The following is a 21915-nucleotide window of genomic DNA, read 5'->3' as shown; positions in this document are numbered from 1 at the left end:
GAGCATCAGAACCGTGCACACCGTGGCTCAACCACCCTTAGCACTTTGCACATACAGGGAAAAATTGTTACCACCAACAGCTGTGCTCTGTCTATAAGTCAAGGTTTGCACAAACCCTTTCTGCTACAGCAAACTCATCAGCTTACTCAGCTTAGCTTTTTTAAACTTTTCCATTGTGTAGGAGAGCCTACATTCCTTATTAGATATATATTGATAGATTTTATTAAAATACACTTTGTTTGAATGAAACCCAGTTTATAAAAAGGTTGAGAACTCCTCTGTATCTTTGCCTGAAGTAATTTTTACATATATTTTTAACTGCCTTTAAATAGGCTGTAGAGACTGCTATTGTGGTATGTTTTCTCACACCACAATAATTCTTGATATTTCAGGTATACTGATCAGAAAATGCTGGCAGAGACAGTCACTGCCACATTTGAGTGCATTATTCTAGGGCTGCATCATTTGCATGTGAGAGCAAAGCTGGCAATCTCAGTTTTCCTGGTTAAGAAATGGAAATGGAAAATGAAAAAGAGAAAAAAGGACTTTAGTCCCATGGTTTTCAAATCAATCTCTTCATGTTAGTGCAAGACTCATGAGTCCTGAATGATTGAATTTGACAGTATTCCTAAAGGGCACAATAGCATGAAGAGATTTGTCTCAATCTGGTGCCAAAGAGAGCAAAGTTTTGCCATACAATCATATTACTAACAAAAAGAGTAATTAATTAGAAGTAGGAAAGCATGTGCCATTTAGGCTAGTGAAAACCGAATAGTACATTTAACAGTCTCTACTGTCATTAAAATTGAATTTTGTCTATGTGTGTATATGTATATTTCTAATACTGACAGGGCAACAACTGCTTTTATTTGCTCATTTCTAAGTAGTTTCTGACTTCTAATTCTAAGTTTCTAATTTATGAACAGATGTTCTTGGCAGCAAGGGGATGTTAAGGATCTCCTGCCTCTGTTTGTCTGGATACAATTAATCAATTACCATCCTGGATCTTGCTTATTGTTTTTCTAAGGCTGGAGGACAGTACAAAACAGGGAAACTTCCAGTTTAATTGACCTAGGAAGAGGTTAATAGATGTGCTCTAGTGTCAGCACAGATTCTTTTAGGCCTGTCAGCAGATACAAAAAGTTTGATTCAGCTGCAGATTCTGGCAGCAGTGGATGCAATCACACAGCAATGTTTGGATCCTTTCTTGGCAAACTCCCAGATGTGGACTTTGGCGATTGCTTGTCAGCCGTAGGGAACATTCTGCATGGGCCTGGCTTGTCATTTGGCTTCTCATCCTTCGTATCCAACCTAGAGATAAAGCCACAAGAGAAGACGGTGCAGCAGTTTGGCTCACAGAGTATTAGATTTGCTGCTTTGTTTGTCATATTTAGTCGATGCAATTTCTTCTTTTCCTTCTGAGAAGTTCCTACTGTGGTTCATGGTTGGAACTAGAAGCTCAGTGTTGAATGAGAAGGTGGAGCCTTCTCTGCCCCACAAGTGAAAGAATTTCTGCTTATCCAAGCCAACAGCAAAGGAGGAGTGTCTCATGCTATAGGAAAGGCACAGAAGCTGTGCAGATGCAAAGCAGAAGCTGTACCTTTACCTCTTCTACATTCATTCAAAACAGAGCAAAAATAAGCTAAAGGTACTTAAGCAAGTACTGAGGAAATACAGTGCAAATGAAACATATAATCTGTCTCCTATGAAAAAATACACGGAGAAAAACATTGATTAAGAGGTGACTTTTGAGAAGATATTCCTATGAGAAGAATCATATCCAATTTAACTTAACTTCCTCCTTAAACAGAGGAAAACCAAAAAGGTAAAAAGTATTTCATAAGACATAAAGGAAGGCAAGCATCAAGGCTGGCATTTCTGGCAGGCTAAAAAAAGTAGGGCAATAAATTAAGAGACAACATTAGATTATACTACAAAGCCAGTTATGCTTGTGAGAACAACAACAACAACAAAAAAAGTAAAATTTGACATGATGGAGAGCCAGAATCACTGGAAGATGGCATGAGAGACCACAACATATTTGGATCAATAAGAAAGAAGAAAATGGAGAGGAGCTAGTGATCAAGCTAGATAAATGACCTGGGTCTAAATGAAAATAATTTTAGGTGTTGGAGCCAAGATAAATTTAGACATTGCAGGGAAGGAAACAACAGCTAGACAGAGTTTGGTTAAGAAGATAAAATGAAAACAGATTTCTTGCTGTGTAGAAATGTAACTTAAGTGATGAGGAGGAAGTTAGTGTGGATATGACTGACAGAGAAGTGCCAATAATGGGAGCTGCATAGAAATGGTGGCGATTTGGTATTCCACATAAGGACAACTCCAAGGCAGGGAGGCCAAGGAAGTTGGCTGAAACCCTGACCTGGCCAGGAGGCAGCAGAGCTAAATATGCAATCTGTAAATAACCAGCAGCTATTTTGCAAGTATTAACTGGAAAACGTAATTCCTGGTTCAACAGCATTCAGAAATGGCTGTAGGTAGATTGTCCCGAGAGGTTAATTTAGAATGATGTTGCTTGTCATTAGCACTAGGACAAACCTGCACTTATGAATGCTTATGGTGCCCTTTGAACTTCTGTAAGATTACATGGATAAAAGAAATAACAGAATTTGGCCTACAGTATTTTGTCATTACACCTCATTTAATTAATGTTTGGTATAATCTGCTTTTAAATACAGTCACCCTTAACTAAAATTACTGAGCTAGCATACTTAACTTCACTAAAACTCAAGCTGCCGCACTGACTTATTAGAGCCCTAAACAGAAAGTGCAAATTAGAACAACTGTTGAGAAAGAAAAACCCACACATCAAACCAAACCTGGCAAAACCACCAAAGCAGCTCAGCAACTCGTTTCTGCACCCTCCTTATAAAACGTGTAATAGGAAGCACAATTTAACAAAAGTGATGGAACCTGCTTCTGCTTTTAACGATTTCTTAACCTAAGCACAGCTTGTTATAAGGTAAAGCCAATCTAGAACATCACCTTGGAAACTTTGGCAACCCCAGGCTTGGTTGTTATGTACCAAGGGCTGTGGTTACACTTACCTGAATGATGCAATAAACAAGAGTATTTTAGTTCATATTCTAGCAAACAAGATATCTATGCATTATCAAGTGCAGGGGAGCTGCTCTTTAACAAGAGTAATATTCTTTTATCTTAAAAAAAGAAGAAATATTGACCAAAAATAGGTAAAAAACAAGAAGTGCTAAATTCTTTTATTTACAATCATGTAACTGCATTGGTTTCAATAAAATCCAACTACTTCGAACATCAGCAAAACATTACAGTAAATAGTTCCAATAGTTCCACTGAATTTCCTAGTCTTACTCATTGCTGGTCAGCAGTTACAGCCGAGACCAAGAAGCAAATTTAATTTTGTATTCTGTGCGACCCTTTTGTTGTGTAATCAGGCAATAAGGCAAGGCCGCAAGCCAAGCTGTTCCCCCGTTATAATGGGGTAGGTGGAGCCATTCCTTGGCCTCTAGGCTATTTAACTGAATTTAGAGCGAAGATCTTACTGGGGACTTGGGGACTGGATTATTTCGCAACAACCACACGTAGAAAAGAAAGTCTAAGGACCAAATACTGTTTTCGGGGCTTTAAACACCGCGGGCATCCGCGCCCCGCCAGCGGCGCCGGGCACCGGGGCAGCACAGGCCGCTGCCCCCGCGGGGCCCCGCCCCCACCCCGCGCGCGCCGCTCCGGCCGGGCCCCGCCCCTCCGGCCGGCCAATGGCAGCGCGCCTTCCGCCACCCGGCGCCGCCATTGGCCGGGGCCGCGGCTTCCGCCGAGGGCCGGGATTGGCGGCGGCGCGCGGGCGGCGAAAGGCGGCAGCAGCAAAACCTCGGCGCGCGCCGGTGTCCGCGTGAGTGCCCGTCCGCGCGCCCGCCCGCGCCTGGGCCCCCCCCGCCTTCCCCCTCCCCTCACCCGACCCGCTCCGCTCGTCTGGGGGCCCCGCTCAGCGCACCCTCCGTCCCTCAGTGCCCGCGATCCCCGCGCGGGCGGCTCCCCTGCCCGCCCGGAGCGGAGCTGAGGGACGGCTGCACGCGGGGAGCTGCGGCCTCCCGTGAGCCCTGGGGCCGATGGGGAAGCCCGCGGCGTGCGCTCGGCCCCGGGCCTCGTTGGCGGGGGCTGTCCTGTAAAGCCGGTGGCGAGCTCCGGGTGTTCCCGCTTTGTGTGGCAGTGGTGACATCACCAGTGCGCACTGGGGTTGGATGTGTGACGGCTCTTGCTCGTCCTGTGCCAGACGGGTACTCTGTATTAATGTGTGTTAACTTGTAGTCCTTGTGCTGCAGGTGAGGTTTGGAACAGGCTAATCTGCCTACTCAACACTAGCAGAGGCAGTGGCTACCTGTAAGAGACTAGAACTCTCTCTAATCGCCTTCTAGTAGTTTCCAAGTTCCTCTCCAGCAAAGCTCTAGCAAAAAACGGGGCTCAAAAGAGACGGCTCCTGCCTTTCGTCCCTGTTGTTACACGAGGATGACAGAATAAAGGTAGCTCAAATTCTTTAGGGGCAAAATGTATTTCTAGCTCCCTAGCTGAAACAGATGAATCCTTTCATCAGGAGTGTTTCAGAATATGTTTCCCCCGTGTGGAAAAGTTCATCCAGAACTCTGAAGGTTTGGCAAAGTAACAAGGAAGGAAGATTTTTGAATGGAACCAGTTTTGATTAACTGTAAGAGCTGGTGCTTCCAGGCTCACTTATCACTGGTTGTTCTGCCCTGGGACTCCCTGCCACTCTTTTGCACCTGAAAAGGGATTATCAGGGGTTTTTTTGATTGTACAATATTAGTGGATTTTACTAGTTTACAGTTTTAGGTAGTGTTTCCAAGATTAGGGAAGAAGCATTTCAAAATAAGTATGTTCTATTTTTCTTGTTGTGGTGGGAGGGCAACAAATAATTATGCCTTTTGTTGAATTTATCTAGGAGGGAGAGATCTCTTGTATTGAGAAGGTATTTTTTTCTCTTATAATTTCTTACAGTTTTTCTGGCTTTCTACAGCTGTTGCAATGTGCAATGCAGCTATTTCTGTGTACATCAGTTCCTTGCCTTTCAAAGCAAAACTTCAGGGAAAAGACAATGCTTTAATGTGAATGAGGAAACATGAGAGATGAAAATCAGTTGTATTTAAGCTTATTCTGCAGTCTTCCTTCCCCCCCCCCCTCTATCCTCGTGGCTTTACTGGTTTACTGTTTCACTGGGATGGTGGGTGACACTTTGCTTTAGGTAGCACAGAACTCCTCAGGCTCCCTAAATCTCATCTTAGGAACTGATTGCAGGGCCAGGGAAGTGTCTTACCAGATATGCTTGCTTCCCCAGGTGTCCAGCAGTGGCCTTCGAAGGCTTGGATTTTTTTTACTTGAGACTCGTTTTGTGATGGAGACAGTGTTGAAGTCTCCCTGTGATGAACAGCACCCTCAGCAGGCTGAAGACTTCCACGGAAATCTTGAGCAGAACAGCAAGCTTTCAGGTATGTGCTGAAATAGAGATTGTTCACATTATGTTTTGTTGCTGACATGCTGCTTCATCACTTAGGGAAACTTCAGTATCGATTATAAGTCTGTCTATATATGATCCTGTTGTATAAAGAATTAATGAAATGAAAACATTTCAGATGGCTCTTGATTTAAGTTTATTCCTGCTGTTTGTGTGTTACAAAACTTCAGCAACAGTAGTTTGTCACAATTTGTTAAACCTAGTATTTATTTATTACAGAATGTTATTGTAAGAGGATACCAGAATGAAAAACAGCCAGCCCTTGAGAATAAAACTCCGACCAGACAAGTCTGACCTTTCCTGTAATTTCTGAAGATTTCATGAAGCTTTCTTGAATGTCTTATATTTGCTATATAATACATGGGTATTTGTGAAAATACTTGAAATTATTGTGCCAACTAATTGGAAATACCACTTTCAAATGATAAAGCTTTTTATCCATAATTCTTTTTAGTGACAAAACAGTAAGACTTACAGCAATGATAGATACATTTCATAATAAGGTTCTGAGCAAGTAGGCAATATGAGTGTTATCAATTAAAGAAATGTTATGTAGTAACTTACTGAATTGTTAGTGTTATTTTATAACAGAAATTGTTTTCGTTCCTGAAATATTCCCCAGAATGTCTTAAAACAATTTGAAGAAGCAGAAAGAACAACTTAAAGGACAAAAATAAGAAAAGTAAATGCATAGTAAGTGAGGCAGCAGGTTTCAGTTCTCAGAAGCATTTTTAGTATGTTGATTTTTTATAAAATTTAGAAATAAAGAAAAATTAAAATTGAAAGTTAACTATAACTTGTGTTACTAGCTGATTTGTTGGGTTTTTATCAGGAAGAAAGGGTTCTTCAGGCAGTTTTTGTTGTTAAAGTAAGCTGCATAGAAGGCTAGGGATGCGTGCTAAACAATACTTTGTTTCCAGCCTGTGATATTTTGAAAAAAAATTCTTCTTGCTTATGACTTACTGCCCTGGTGAAAAATAGTCCATTTTTACATATACAATACATTATAATTTTATCTGTTTATACTAAATTTAATTTATTATTTATTTTTAGGATGAAAAATGTATACACATTCTTTCATTTGATTTACTTTTCAAATACCAGTTTGTGCTTAGTTCTGTATACTCAAATATTCTTTACACCTACTTCACAGAAATTAGTCACAGTCTCTACATAATTGATAGCGTCAAACGAAGAGAATTCTTATATGAGGTATAGAAAAATGCTTAAACAACAAGGATTTGTAAACTGAATGGAAAACTACACGATTTTTTGGAAATTATACAGTACAGCATCCTTGTCGTGCCATCTAGTGATCGCAGCATGAAATGCAGCAACCTAAATGCAGAGCAAGCTTTGGTGCCAGCTATTGTCAGTAACAGTGTGAAAGATTGCATTATCCATCTTAAAAATATGTAAACAATAATTCTTTTTCTGCATTTTTGATTTGCATCTGATGGATTTGCACCTGTGCTTGCCAGAAATAGAAACAGCTATTATAGTTTTGTCTTCTGTCAAATTGCTGTTGCAAATCTCGTGTAAATATTTAGTGATGAGCTGTAGGTGTCCTACTAACCAGAAGGCTTTTGCCCTCTCAGAATCCGCTGTGTCAGATAAGTAAAAAATAATTGTTTAAATGCTGTAGCTTGTATGGGAGTGTCATCGATGAAGAACAACAATATCAAGTATGCACATGGTAATGTCAGCAGGGATAAGATATCTTTGTGCTGTTTTTCCCTCTGTTTATGTGAATCCACAGGCCTATGAACTGACACGTAATTTGTGATCTCCAAAAAAGATCAGATAGGAATTTTATTACTTGATTCAATAACTTGTTTTCCCCATTTTTTCTATAACAGGAATAAAAAAAGATGTTGAAAAACTTTATGAAGCAGTGCCACAGCTTGTAAATGTGTTCAAAATTAAGGAAAAAATTGGAGAAGGTAAATGTTTCATTTTACCTTGCTTAGAGTTAAGATTTCTTTTGGCATGTCTAACTTAAAAAGGTATAAATCTAAGATCCCAATATATGCAATGTAAGCCATGTAAGAATTTTTTTGAATGTCTCTGTAGGAATTCTAATATGTTGCTGAGCACGTGGGTGTATTAATTAGGACCATTTCCAAGATATTTTCTTGAAAATATGGTATATTATAGCCTTTTAGAAAAAACAGCATTCCAAGTTTGACAATTAAAAATTTTTGAGGTAGATTCAAGTAAATAAATGTCTTAAAATTCCACTCTTTTTCTCCTTTACAAGAGAAATCTACTTACATGTAGCTGTGTTTTGACATGCTTAATTGGCGTTCCTTAAGTTAGCTTTGTTTCCACTAAAATCTCTTGGGCAGAGTTGGATGAGGAATCTGAAAGGCTGGACCTGCTTTACTTAAAAAATAAAGAACTTTTTATTTTTGAAGACATACAGTATCAAATTTTAGAATGCTTGTGTACACCTTGCCTTCAATAGATACTATTGCAAATACCTTAAATTAGTGTCAGGCATGACTATAAATAGATTCAGGTACTTCTGAGTCTGGGATTTCAGCACTTTTTGAAACTTTACCCATTTAATCTCTGAAAGGCTCTGTAACATTCCACACTTTTAAAAACAAAAGATGTTGATGTTAAGCTGGATTGTTTTGCATCTGTTTTGTGATGGAACTTCTGTGCAGTAGGTTAGATGGCTAGGAGGTTTTATCTCAAAAAAAAACCCCAAACTACCTAAAAACTCCCAACTCCATTCCCCACAGGAAGATAAAATTTCAAAAATTAAAAAAAAAAATAGAGTTCTGCCCATTATAAAAAAGATAGTGTAATTAAAAAAATTTTGGTTATGTGAATAGTACTCTGATTTTACTCTTGGGAGCAAACAATGTTTTTAAAAAAATACCATTTGCAGTTCAACAGCATTATGAGAAAACAAGCTTCTGCTTAGGATTCCACTCTGGAATCACTTTCATTTTAGCAGTTCTCACCACAAAAAATAATGTCTTAAGTCAAATTTGGTAACCCTTGTTGCTGTAATAATTCTGTTGAAGGTATGGGTCTGTCTCTAGGTTGTTTGGGATTTTTTTTATGATTGCATGAAGTACTTAGTTTTTGCTGGCATTTTGATGTATGTGTGCACTCAGACTGTTGAACCAGCATGATGCAAACGCTTTACTTAAAATGTAATCAAAAGTTATTTCTATTCTTTATTCATATATTCCATTATTCATATGGAAGAACACTTCAACTTGCATGTTCAGGTATCTCAGATCATTAGGATAAATTAACCTCCTAAGAGGTATATTAGGATATCCTTAAAATTAAATGGCTGGGTAAGTTTATCATACAGTCTGAATACTCCCTTCCTCAATCAAGTGTATCACATTTGATGTAGTAAAATGCTCTGGGCAAACAAACAGTATAGTTACACATCATGTGGGAAGCCTTACTTAATAAATAAGGTACAGAATTAAGGAAAATGTAGCAATTTCAGAAATGCTCTGAATAGCACTGGCACTGCTTTCCAGATTAGCATTATATAGTCCTCTTACATTGTAGGGAAAGGAGTTAGATGTCAGATGAAAGTAAGCTACCTAAACAAGAAAGCAAATCAAAGATAGGAAATCTACATTCAAAGAGCACTGTGTCCCAGGCAAGTTAGACAGTGTTATATTTGCATTTTTACTGACATAAAAAACTTGTATACAAGATCACTGAATTCAGTAGGAGAAAAAAGGAACTGGATTTTTTTCTTTTAGAATCTGCTTTTGATGTAGTATCAAGTGTACTGCAGGATTGTGAACAGTTAGATCACTTCTGTAAAAATCTGCATTGACCTAATTAAAAATGTTGAAGGCAGTGTTTTTCTCTTTTGTTTACAGGTACTTTTAGTTCTGTTTACTTGGCCACAGCACAATTACAAACAGGATATGAAGAAAAAATGGCTCTGAAACACTTGATTCCAACCAGCCACCCCCTGCGAATAGCTGCTGAACTTCAGTGCCTCACAGTGGCAGGGTACATAAACAAAAAAATTATGATTGTCATGACTAAACTGCTGAATGTTGTCTCACTGTTCTATATTTATTTAAGTTTTGGCATTTCTCTTGATTTATTTTTAACCACACACATATATATTCTTTTTATTGAGAGCAAATAACAAAATGAGTGTCTTACCTGTAATGGATGCCCTTTGCTGCTAGTCTCAGTTGGGGGGAGGGGGTGGGGCACTATTTTCCATCTGAGAAATTCCATTATGTATCTCTGTGGTAACAAAGTTCCAGTTCTGAAATGCTTGGAAAAAAGAATCACTTCGTTAGAAAATGTGATTTTAGGAATGAATACATGTTGGCAGAGTGTGCTGAATAGCACCTTCCTAAAGCAGTAGGATCATGAAAGTTAGGTCCTATATTTAATTACCGTGGTAACTACAAACCACAGCCCCACAGATAATCTGTAGAGTTCTCATTCCAAACTGCAGAACAAATGGAACATAGCAGCGAGCAGCAAGAGCACAACTATGGATTGCTGATAAGACTGCTATCAAAATATAAATTAAGATTATAAAAGAAAGCCTGACTGAAGTTTTTAAGAGATAAAGGAAAATAAACGTCCACCTTCTGGTCTTTGTTCAGTAACACTACTTTTCTTCTAGGGGACAAGATAATGTTATGGGAGTTAAATACTGCTTTAGGAAAAATGATCATGTTGTTATTGTTATGCCCTATCTGGAACATGAATCCTTCTTGGTGAGTCTCAGACTTTTGATGTGTAGTAAAAACATTTAATTAAAAGTAGTTGCATAATTATTCTATGATTCTATAAATTACAGTATCCAAATAATCTTTCAGGACATTTTGAATTCCCTTTCCTTTGAAGAAGTGAGGGAATACATGTTTAATCTGTTTAAAGCGTTGAGGCGCATTCATCACTTCGGTATTGTTCACCGTGATGTCAAGCCCAGCAACTTCCTCTACAACAGGCAGCTAAAAAAGTGAGTCTGGCCATACTATGATTTCATCTGGGCATGTGTGCCTGGGCAGAACAGAGTCAATTAGGCTTTTAAGCTTCTTTCCTTCCAGCTGCATAACATGTGCTTAAGTAATAAAGCTAAAAACATTCTTTTTATTTGTAAAATTTTTCTTTCAGTGTTAGGGGACTTAAGAAGTGAAGGAAATTTTTTTACTTAATGTAATACCTGCTTCATAGAGTCACAAGTACCTGATAAAGTGAAGATTTTACTACTGAGTAAAAGCACTGTATTTTCAAATAAGAATGAGAAGAATAAAATCAGTAATTTTTTTTTTAAATAAGGAAGTTAACTTGTGGGGCACAGAATGATCCTTGTACATTTTTAATAGTGAATAGGGTGAAACTGATACAGATAAGATAGCTGGCTTTGAGCTGTTTTCACGTTACATTGAATTAATGTTTAGTAGGGTTGGTTTTTTTGCCTGCAAGTTACAAAATTTAAAAGCTGTAAAAAGTGAGGTACTGCTTCTTTGTGAAGATCTGAAGTGGATAGAATGCTGCAGTGCTAGCAGTCCTATAGCTGTATTTGTTAGCATTGTTCTCTGTACAGTTGAGACACTAAGGTGCTCGAGTGTGTCCAAAGCAAAGCACTGAGAGAAGGTTGTAGCAGGATGCACATCCCCAAGTAAAAAGTGATAAGATTACAGGAAATGGCCTCAAGTTTTACCAGGGAAGGTTTAGGTTTGATATTAGAAAAATTTCTTCACTGAAAGGGTTATCAAGCATTGGAATGGGCTGCCCAGGGAAGTGGTTGAGTCACCATCCCTAGAGGAATTTAAAAGACCTGTAGATCTAGCACTTGTCCCTAGCACTTAGGGACTTGGCAGAGCAGGGTTAACAGTTGGACTTGATTTTAAAGGTCTTTTCCAGCCTAAGTGTTTCTGTGATTCTATGCAGTGACAGTTTGTAGGGGTGATTTGATTGCATTTTGCCAAACCACAAGCTTAAAAGTTTGAGAAATACTGTTTTGTTTGTTTTTTTTAATCTGTCAAAATGAATACACACTGCCATTTTGCTCTTCCAGCATTTGTTTGAGCCTTAATCTCTACTTTGTGTCTAGAGGCGTGCAGTTGAGTTTGAGACCCAGGGACAGGTGGATTGTCTCTGTACTGGTTGTAGCAAAAAATAATTCTTTTAGAGACAGATCTGAAGTGTGAGCTAAGATAGTCTTACCTGTTACAAGACTAAAGAAAATTCCAGTAATATTAGCCAGAAGCCTGTCACAACTGTAAGCACTGTTGGTCTTGTCTGTCTTCACTGCTACCTTTGTCCTCTGCCCATGGGAACCCTGCAAGAGTCAAGCCACTGGTACCTGACTGCTGGCTGAAGATTCAGAGCTGTAGGATTAGAAGAACTTCAAAAATGAGTTGCTGAAAATATGTTTTAACACCTTTGGAGAAAGTATGTACTTGAGATTTTGGAACAAGAAACAGTGAACAGTGGTATAGGGTAAAAACACTGAGGGGATAAGTGAGATGGGAATGTAGGAGGAGAAGGAAGAAAATAGGACTGTGATGCTGGCAACAGTACAGATAAGCAACATTGAATGAAATGTGAAAGAAAGATAAATAAGTAATGAACAGTAAATTGAATGATTAATAGATACTTTGTGACTCCTGATTCTAAATTTTTGTCTTTTCAGGTATGCCTTGGTAGATTTTGGCTTGGCACAAGGAACCCCTGATACAAAAATTGAGCTTCTTAAAACTGCCCACTCTGAAGACCAGCAGGGAAGTTGCTTGCAAAATAATCCCATTGTAGCCTTGGGAAATGGGGTTTCTGTCAGTGTCACAGCACCTAAACAGATAGCTCAACAGTCAGCCTCAAAAGCAGCTGATAGAAGGTCCAGCTCACTTCTGAAAGTACAGATGAAACAAGGAAGAGGAGAAAAGGTTCTCAGTCTCTTTCATTAATGCTGTTGTATGTTTAATGTGTTCCTTCATCCAACAGGGGGAGATGCAGTACTTGCACAGAAGCTGAGCCTGCACAGCATCATAGTGTTCATATCAAAGGAGCTACGTCTACATAACTACTGGCTTCATCATTATCTGTTAGATCTAATACAGTGCTGAAGGCTGTATAAAACCCCAGCGTGGGTTACTATTTAGACAGCCTTAAATCCTTTCATAGGAGATAGGGATGATGAAACTCCTCCCCAAGCCAATAATCATTCACCTGTGTTTAGTTACTAGTTGCATAACAAATGCAGTACAGGGTACACTGAGATTGTCTTGGGGCACTTCAGAGGTGTGATTCGTTTTGTAAACATGTTTGCTGTTCTGTCTAGACCATGTTTCTTCATCCACAGTAAACTGATGCCTGAAAATAACTTACACACAGCTGTTCTTGTTTTATGTCACTTCACACTTTTTTTTGACCTGTCAGTACCCAGACGCCTCTTAAACAGGATCCTTATTGTCCTTTTTGCTGGTATTGTAGGAGGACTCTGTGCACCATTCTGTCCAGCGCTCTGTCTTCGGAGAGAGGAATTTCAATGTCTATAGTTCTACATACCAGGAGAACTCAGGCACAAAAGTAAGAAGTATTGACTCATCAGCAGGATCAGTCTGCTGCATATTTGAAACATTATAGAACTGGTTGTTCTGTAGGACTGGACACTGCTCCACAATGCTATGAAATGTGAAAGGCTTTTGAGCAGATTATTAAATATGTCTTTCCTGAAAGGCTCAAAGAATTTTTCATTTCTGTTTCAGTCCCATTTGAAACTCTTAAACAACAAGTTCTGTAGCTGTCTCCCTAGCTGATCTTGTTTGGATGCTAAGTTAATCTTTTTTCCTATGTATCTATCTGTGCAACTAATCATAGAATCACAAAATAAGCTGAGTGGGAAGGGGCCCGTGAGGATCGTTGAGTCCAGCTCCTGGCCCTGCACAGGATACCCCAAGAGTCACTCCCATGTGCCTGAGAGCATTGTCCAAATGCTTCTTGACCTCTGTCAGGTTTAGGGCTGCGACCACTTTCCTGGGGAGCCTGTTCCAGTGCTCAACCACCCCCTACTTACTGTGTGAAACTTTTTTAAAAATTATTTTGCAGTTGAAGCTGAGGATAAAGCTTGTAATGGTTTTTTTTGTAATTAGTATTTAATATGATGAGGGGGAAACACCTACTAAATTAGAGGGTTTGGTTTGTGGTATTTTATTGTAGAACTAGAGTTAGTGCTTGTGTGTTGCTGTGGGATTTCATACTCTCTTCATTTTTTTCATACTGAGCCAAAAAAAAATCTTGAAACGCTATACTAACTTGAAAAGTACTTGTCTTGTAGCTTCAGAATATCTAATATAGATTGGTTTTAGTAAGCACTGAAAATGTCTTCTGAAGGGGAACGGATGAAATCAGGATATCTAGAAATCAGATATCCAGAAAGTTCCAGTGTCTGTTTTATAGTAGTTTTGATACTGTTAAAGAGGTTTGCTGTGTCTGTCCTAAAATTCTTCTTGTTCATGAGCACTTGTTAAGTCAGTATTTTAGGAACTGTCCTATCTGTATGTAAAGGGAAACTTCTTAAATATGTCACTTTCTCTACAATATCTACATTACAGCTCATAAAACAATCAAAGATGATCGATGTTTCATCTAGGAAGCTAGTAACAAAGAAGAAGATTATTTCTACCAAAACTGTGAGCAATGGGGCAGCCAGGAAAGCTGCCAGTGGTTGCCCTTTAAACGTGCCCTGTGACTGTTATGCAACGGATAGAGTTTGCAGTGTTTGCCTTTCAAGGTAATTTGCTTTGATAGTGTTGTAAAATTGTCTGCTCTGCTGTCAAGCAAACTCAAACTTAGATTTACTAGACTGCTGATTTAGTAAATGAAAGACAGCGTTTGATCTCTGCAGCCTTTAAAACACTAAGTATGCTCTTCTTAAGAATAGTTCATGGAATTCATGGATTTGTTCACTGCTATCTGCATCTAGAAAGATTCACTGTTAATTATTTTCTTGTTGTGTTTACTTATTCACCTACATGTGTTGTAGAAAATCACTTGTGTTAATTACAACACTTAGAAAAGACAATACATCATTCTGTCATTTAGTAGTTATCTAATTATGCCAACAGTTGGGATTCTGGAAATCATGAAATGTAGAATAAAAAGGAAGCATGATTGTTTTGTATTTGTTAATCTAAAAAACTAATAGAATCACAGAATGGTTTGGGTTGGAAGGGACCTTAAAGGCCATCTTGTTCCAAACCCCCTGCCATGGGCAGGGGCAACTCCCAGAGACCAGGTTGCCCCAAGCCCTGTCCAACCTGGCCTTTGAACACTGCCAGGGATGGGCGTCCACAGCTTCTCTGGGCAACCTGTTCCAGTGCCTCATAGCTCAATTAAACTCCATCCCTCTGCAGTTAGTTTTGATTATGATCTACTATTGCCTTTTATCTACATGTTTTTTAAAATAATTATAACCTCACACCTCTTAGTTAATCTAGTAAAAACTAAATTCCTGGCAACACTCAGAGCAGCCCTTAGTTTGCTCTGGACTAACACAAAACCATAGCATCCACATTCAAGAATCTCATATTCTTTTTGCCTTGGGTTAATTAGCCTCAACTTCAAAGTTTCCCATGAAAACAAGCTTTTAACAAAAATGACACTTCTCTTAGATGAAACTAAGAAAAGGCCATTGTGAGTTAAGTATGCAATAAGTATTTCTCTGGTATTATCTTATGCTAGATAATATAATTATAATATAATAGATAATAAGATTGTTATGTGTGTGTCTTACAAATTCATGCTAGATAAGATGTTCAAACTTCTGTAAAATTTGAATAAAGCAGGGTTAGGCTGTTTACACGTCTTACACAAGCATATTCTAAAAATAATATTAAGCATTACTAGATTTAGAACTTTCTTATCAACTTTTATATTCCAAATTTATTTGTCTCTTATTACAAGGCGTCAACAAGTGGCTCCCAGAGCAGGAACACCTGGATTCCGAGCACCAGAAGTATTAACAAAGTGCCCCACTCAGACCACAGGTACTGCCCAACAGACTGAAACAAATGCCTTTTTTTCACCTGTTCATCCTTCTCATTTATGCATATTTTGTTGTCTTTTTTATGGGAGGATTTTTTAACTTGTGAAATTCATTTTTCATCCCTTCTAATGCTTTTTAAGTATTTTCTGATTTTAATTAAAAGTTTATTATTCAGAGGAAGAACAGTTCAGGAATATTTTTCCTGTGTTTGGAACTTGAATGTGTCTTTATTCATTGGAGAGGTAGTGCCATGCGCAGGAGTTGAATACAATATATTTTAAAAGAAAATAAAAAATTTTATGAAGTTTCTTGGCTTATTTATTCAAGAAAAATCTTGAATAAATCTTGGGGAGAGAGGACATTGTTTAGCCTTTTCCAGGCAGATTGTAACATATGCTGCTGTAACAGGTACACTTAATGGTGTGATTGCAAATGTGCTCTAGAAAGCATTGTTTAATGATTTTTATCAGTTTTTTTTTCTTTTTGCTAGTGCTGTAAATAGCTGGTGTGTAAATGTAATTTTTTTTAAACTAAAATTTTAATTTCCCTCTGTTAAAATTTAGTTAATAAGGTTCAGTGGTTTGGGTAAATATCAGGGCAGAGGGACAGTTAATGTGTTAGCTGGTGCAAGCAAGATGGGAGAGGTTGTGCCTACCTGCAGCATGGAGAACCAATAGAAGCAAAGTTATCCATTAAACATTTGGTGTATGACCAGGAGAAAATACAAATGTCCTCAAAAACTGAATTTAAGATAAAATGTTTTAGCCATTTTTTTTCTGAATATCTTTTGAGAAAGTTGTCAATTTTCAGTAGTTAACTCAAAATAGAATTAACAATATATTTGATCAGCTTATGCCTAGATAGCTTACTGTTATTTGAAACAACATCTGTCCTGTGGGTATGACTGGGTTTTCAAAGGTATGGCAGCTTGTTTGGAGTTCTTGTGCCTGTGCTGTAACAGCCTGCTTTATGTGCTAGCAGACATCCAGAAATCTAGGACAAGTTTCAACAATCTCTGAATCCATCTAGACAGAATTGGGCAGAAAGAAGACATACCTAGGAAATCTTGGACACATGCTGGTGTTAAACATGCTTTCAGATGGTTTTCTGTTCTCTGGGGTAATGAATAGCAGGATTACAAAGAGTAGGGGTAAATCTGGACACCCTTGGGTGTGGCACAGACATCCCTGGACTGAGTCAGTGGTGCTGAACTCCTGCAGTATGTCAACAAAGGCCTTAATTAGAACTGGGTAGACTAATACTAGTATTTATGATATCATGTTTTATTTGAACTAGCAAATATTATTGTCCACTTTCATATTCCTGCCAATCTTACTCCTAGTTTTGGCCTCTGTGCTGAGACCAAGTTACTGGCTGAATCCAGCTCACTCTACCCAGAGCTACTGTAGCACATCTGACCTAGGTTCACAGTGCTGGGAGTACAACCTAAACTCCCAAGTTGATGCTACAAAGGTCCAGTTACACTTTCCCTTGGTTTGTCCCTCTGTTCCCCTTTCCTCACTAGCTGGATAACACTAGACAAAAGCATAGGGAGGAATCATGATTCTGATGTCATCTTGCACTCTGCTGATGATCACAGCTCTACTACAATTGTGGGGCCAAGATTTACTGCCCATTCAGATCTATAATGCTTTTTAATTTCAGCAAGTTACATAATTAAACCTTTTCAAAGATCTTGGCCTTGATTACTTCAGCTTGCCCAACCACATCCTCAGGGGGGTGCACAGCCCCTCAAACAGAAAATATTACTGTATCACTGTTGAAAAGATGATATTAAAAACTTTTTTACAGGAACTATGCAGAAGGTAGAAAACTTTTCCACTGTAAATTGTGCCAAATGATTAACTTGGATTTTTATTTTTTAATAAAAGACTAAAATCTGGTTTTGCAACTAAAGTCAACCTAATATTTTTTTTCAAATCAAAGTTCTGTGCTAAGACTGTTTCTAATTAAAATGTCCAAATTAATTATTGCCTATTTTGCCACTTACTTTGTTGAATAGGACTAGGCTGAATATGCCTTTATTTCCCCACTTAATTTTTTCTTCAGAGTTTGAGATCCTTCAAACTCTCTCCTTCACTTTCCTTGCCATCTCTCAAAATGTGCACCTTAGTGAGCCAAAAAAGTTACGGCAGACAGGTATTCTCGTAACTTCCAGTACTAAAGTTTCCATTAGGCTTTGGCCTCTATCCCCAGAGTACTCTCTGTACTCTTCATAACACAATGAAAGTGATGAAAAGCTTTGAACTATTACGGTTTTTAAACTGCCTATCTTGTCAAGTGAGTTCATATTAGAGAGGAAAAGTTCATAATAAGATAAAATTCTTAGTACTGCCCACCTGTGGCAGCCTCAGTCCCCAAAAAATTGTTTCACAAACATTTGTGAATTGTTTTTTATTTATGACCCTTAGCTAAGGTTTTCTTCATGTGAAGTAAAGTTAAATATGTATCAAAATCAGGGGGCCATTTCATTTGGCCCCTCTCATCTCCCTGGGTAAAACAACTTCCAACATTGTTTTGGTCCATTTTTAGTTAAGCAAGTTAATGAAATTACTCATATGAAAAACCATCCCTCTGCATCAAAGTAGGAAATTATTCTTCAATCCAATTATAGCAATTTCCACTTTTGTCTGAAGTATAGCTATGTGACCAAAGTCAAGAAGTACTTCAGAACATAACTTTTGCTGATAGAAACTTTTCAGATCGTAATTTCTTTTTAAAGAAAGTTGAGATTTTGTTTGTGATGAAATCATGGGTTTAGTTATTAATAAATTTGCTTTCCTTTGCAGCAATAGACATGTGGTCTGCAGGAATCATATTCCTTTCTCTACTCAGTGGACGATATCCATTTTTCAAAGCAAGTGATGATTTAACTGCTTTGGCACAAATCATGACACTTCGTGGATCCAGAGAAACCATTCAGGCTGCTAGAACTTTTGGTATGCAAACCTTAATTATGGGGAAAAGGGGAAAATGTTATTTAATGCTGTGATTTACAATCAATGATTTTTTGTGTGTGTGTATAAATATATTTTTAGGTTTGAGAGTAATTTTGGAAGCAAATCACACTTTTTGCATGTAAAAACTATAAGTATTATTCTACATTGACAGACTTTTAAGACAGTTTTGTGTTTTTCTATCTTTTACAGAGTATGGGGTACTTTATGTCATAGTTTTCCCAACCTGTCTACTTCCTTTCACTAAGTTAGGGCTACTTGAGGTGAAGTATGCCAACTAAATGTTTCCTATTGGCATTTGGTTAGAATTCTTGAGACAGTGCTTCTATTCCTACAAAACTTGGCCTGGAGGCTTAAGTCAATATGACTTAATATTTAGATGATGTAAACCTTGCTTTTCCCTCTGCCCCTCCCCCCAAAAGGCCTAGTAAAACAAACAAACAAACATGCTAAAAACCCAAAACCCAACAGCTGGCCTGTTTAAAAAAGGTACAATCACCACAAACCACAAAAAATCCAAATAACCATTCTGCTAATTGCTTGCAGGCCAAATGCTGCAGCACTTGCTACCTGGATGTGTAACTGCCAGCATCAATTTTCATTCTCGAGCCAGAGGTGTAAAAATCAGGGTATTTAATTGTCTTCAATTATTTTAAAATGACAGTGAAATGCATAATGTTGGTGTACAGGGTGGCTGACAACCTGTCACTACGTAACTTCACATAACCCAAAGCTCTGTGTTCTGAGCAGAACTGAGATGATGACCCTTCTGACTTTCAGGGTCTGCTGCTGCAACAGCAGGGCTGGTGTGGTGGCATGGGGGGGGTAAATTTGGTTCTTTGATAGATTTGGGACGTTTTTCTTTCATGCTGGTTATACTTTGAGACATGAAGTTTCTCTGAAACTTAGAAGTTACAGTTGCATAGATATTATAATAAAATGTGGCTTATTGTACAATTTTTTTCCCTAGGAAAATCAGTTGTGTGTACCCAAGTTGTCCCAACTCAAAATCTACGAACCCTCTGTGAAAAGCTGAGAGGAACAAATAGCAGCTGTAAGAGATCTCAGGGGGAAGGGCCCAGCAGGTCTGAAAACAACACAGCTTTGCCAGTTGCAGCAGACAAACCCTGTGCTCCTGAGACACTCAGAAAGCAAATTCAACACTTACAGAATTTTCAGGAAGGTGATGGTGCTTTGGAAGTGAAGGCAACTGACATGAAAGGATGGGATCAGGTTCCTGATGAAGCATATGACCTACTTGATAAGCTACTAGACTTAAACCCTGCAACAAGAATAACTGCAAAAGAGGCTTTGCTGCATCCTTTTTTTAAAGACATAAAACTCTGAGAAGATAACTTACTCTGTTATTCCTTTCATCTGTTTTGTGTGGAAATTAAATACTGAGGTAGTTTTACCTTGTTGCCCTCAACATTTACACTCACTGAAGTAATATCATACTGTGCTCTGAACTACTGAAATTTTGTCTTGTACAGTTAGACTGCAAATGTCAGTTTAAGAAATACTTGCAGATGCAAAGTTACATAAACATCACTAACATGGTCTTATCCTAAGACACTTCTGAGAGGTTATTGCTGTGCATACCTGTTCTCTAAGAAAGTTAACTTTGATCAAAAACAACAAAGGAAAAAGAGTTTCATAAGCTCTATGCTTAATTCTTGAGATATTCCCTTAAAATTTAGAAGTTTGCCTTAAGGTAAGACTGAAATAAGAAAGTGTTTGAGAGACTTTTTTCTGTAGTTGCATATCTCTTTGTTCCTGTTTGGTACATGGGGGACTGAAATGGAAAAAAGTGTATTCATTTTGTTCAGACTATTTTCAGAGAACAGTATTACTTTGGGAGTGTTGCTAGAGAAAAGGCCAGGTGCTGGAGATTATATCATCAAAAGAAAAGCGTAACTTTTAAAAGTATATTTTTGTTCCTGTCAGGCCTTTCCTACTTAGGCAATAGTAATAAATGCAGTTACTCATTTTGCATAGCCCATGTTTCCTCAGTGCCATCGGTAACTGTCAATATTCCACAGCTGCTGCCTTCAGAACGTCTCAGGTGCCAGGCATAAGTTTGATTTCTCTTGTAGAAACTGATTTCTTAAAAAATATCTGTTCAATAAATGATTTGGTTTTATAACTTCAGAAGGTTGTCTAGAGATGCTTCTATAAAAGTTAGTCAGGTAAGGTTTTCCTGTGGGATGTTTCTGTTCAGGGAAGATCTTGCACATTGGTTTCCTGCATAAATTCCTCAGTGATAGAAGACACTTTTCAGATAGCTCTAGTGTGTATGGCTGTGACAGTGGAGTATCTTAATTATCAAGGAAGTCTTATCACAGAGTTAGCTGGCTCTTGTCTGGTCCTAAGGAGGAAAATCCCATACCTTCAGTGTGCAAAGTCAGCTACATCATGTTCAAGAGAAGTTTCTCTAAAATCCTTGATAATTCTGGAGACTTAAACACAATACAGTGTTTTTCCATGTACATTTCTTGAAATGCTGATGGAGTTGCTGTAAGAGGTTCTGGGCCATTCTGAGTAAGATTGCTGCTTTGGTAACTCTTTTGAAAGCCTTCTCATATGAGCTGATGGTTATGACAGTGCAAAGATCCTGACCAGGACTGGGTCTGAAGAGACAAGACTTCAGTATTTTCAAAATCTTGAATACATAGGAAGTGATTGTAATGTTGCTCTGTTTCTGGCATCAGCTGTTAGGGAAAAATATTTGCAGATGTCAGAATATTGATTGCAGAAAATCTTGAATCCCACAGGACCCTGGGGCCCAGGTCTTAGTAATTTTTGCTGTTTATATAATTTCAACACAGCATGTCACTGAGAAATTATTTATCTAAAGGAACTGTGGCCAAATTTGGCAAGCAATGCTGTCTTCCAGTGTCTGCAGATGTATTGTTTCCTCCTACGTTCACTCATGCTGTCTATGGCCTTATGAGAGCACCAGCTGACAACAAGTGAAAATATGTCAGCTATCTATTGTGAGCTTTCTAAGCAACTTCAGCTCTTAAAGTTTCCCTGCTAACAGCCTTCAGCAGCTCCTTCCATCAGCCCTACAACAATTAACCACTGCATTCATTTAATAGCCAAAAAGTGAAAATCATTGCTAATGGTATTTTTTCCAAAACATTAAGGGTAAATAAAACTTGTAAGGAACAGTTCTAAGCTCCGTGTATTCCATAACGAGCTGGAAGAACACATTGGTATTCCTTTTTCCAGACAGCTATTTAAAATGTGGAGAATTTTTTTTCAAGGAGAAGGATAAAGTAAAAAGAAAAGTGTGTTTGAACTAGCATATGCTTAGGAAGTACTTTTTGTAGCAGTCTACAAAAGAAGAAAGCCAGAAGTAAAATGTTAAATGCAATGAGCTCTCACTGGGAAGAAAAAAA

At 38.3% G+C, this 21915-nt stretch overlaps 1 protein-coding gene and 1 long non-coding RNA gene across 2 annotated transcripts; one reads left to right on the top strand and one right to left on the bottom strand.

The window, feature by feature from the left end:
• Positions 1 to 1244: 1244 nt before the first annotated feature.
• Positions 1245 to 11910, bottom strand: LOC125330435. The gene is made up of 5 exons (XR_007205526.1): positions 11714 to 11910; positions 9686 to 9802; positions 7796 to 7906; positions 5324 to 5502; positions 1245 to 1311 (listed from the first exon to the last, which is right to left on the bottom strand). It is a non-coding gene; the product is annotated as an uncharacterized LOC125330435 (long non-coding RNA).
• Positions 3836 to 20662, top strand: CDC7 (cell division cycle 7). The gene is made up of 12 exons (XM_048313539.1): positions 3836 to 3889; positions 5345 to 5495; positions 7381 to 7464; positions 9391 to 9526; positions 10164 to 10257; positions 10360 to 10502; positions 12183 to 12432; positions 12980 to 13075; positions 14101 to 14279; positions 15452 to 15534; positions 18344 to 18493; positions 19482 to 20662. Exons 2-12 carry the CDS (start codon positions 5402 to 5404, stop codon positions 19856 to 19858), a joined length of 1686 nt encoding a protein of 561 aa, XP_048169496.1. The 5' UTR covers positions 3836 to 3889; positions 5345 to 5401; the 3' UTR covers positions 19859 to 20662.
• Positions 20663 to 21915: the final 1253 nt, after the last annotated feature.

Source organism: Corvus hawaiiensis, chromosome 9 (assembly GCF_020740725.1).
Source record: "Corvus hawaiiensis isolate bCorHaw1 chromosome 9, bCorHaw1.pri.cur, whole genome shotgun sequence".
Taxonomy (NCBI): Eukaryota; Metazoa; Chordata; class Aves; order Passeriformes; family Corvidae; genus Corvus; species Corvus hawaiiensis.
The sequence above is the reverse complement of the archived record's forward strand: the minus strand, read 5'-3'. Positions and strand labels throughout refer to the sequence as shown.

Bases quoted from the DNA above. Each gene is read 5' to 3' on its own strand.
- CDC7 (XM_048313539.1), top strand. From the start codon at position 5,402: ATGGAGACAGTGTTGAAGTCTCCCTGTGATGAACAGCACCCTCAGCAG. The intron at 5,496-7,380 runs GTATGTGCTGAA...TTTCTATAACAG, and splicing joins GCAGAACAGCAAGCTTTCAG to GAATAAAAAAAGATGTTGAA. The intron at 14,280-15,451 runs GTAATTTGCTTT...TCTTATTACAAG, and splicing joins TGCAGTGTTTGCCTTTCAAG to GCGTCAACAAGTGGCTCCCA.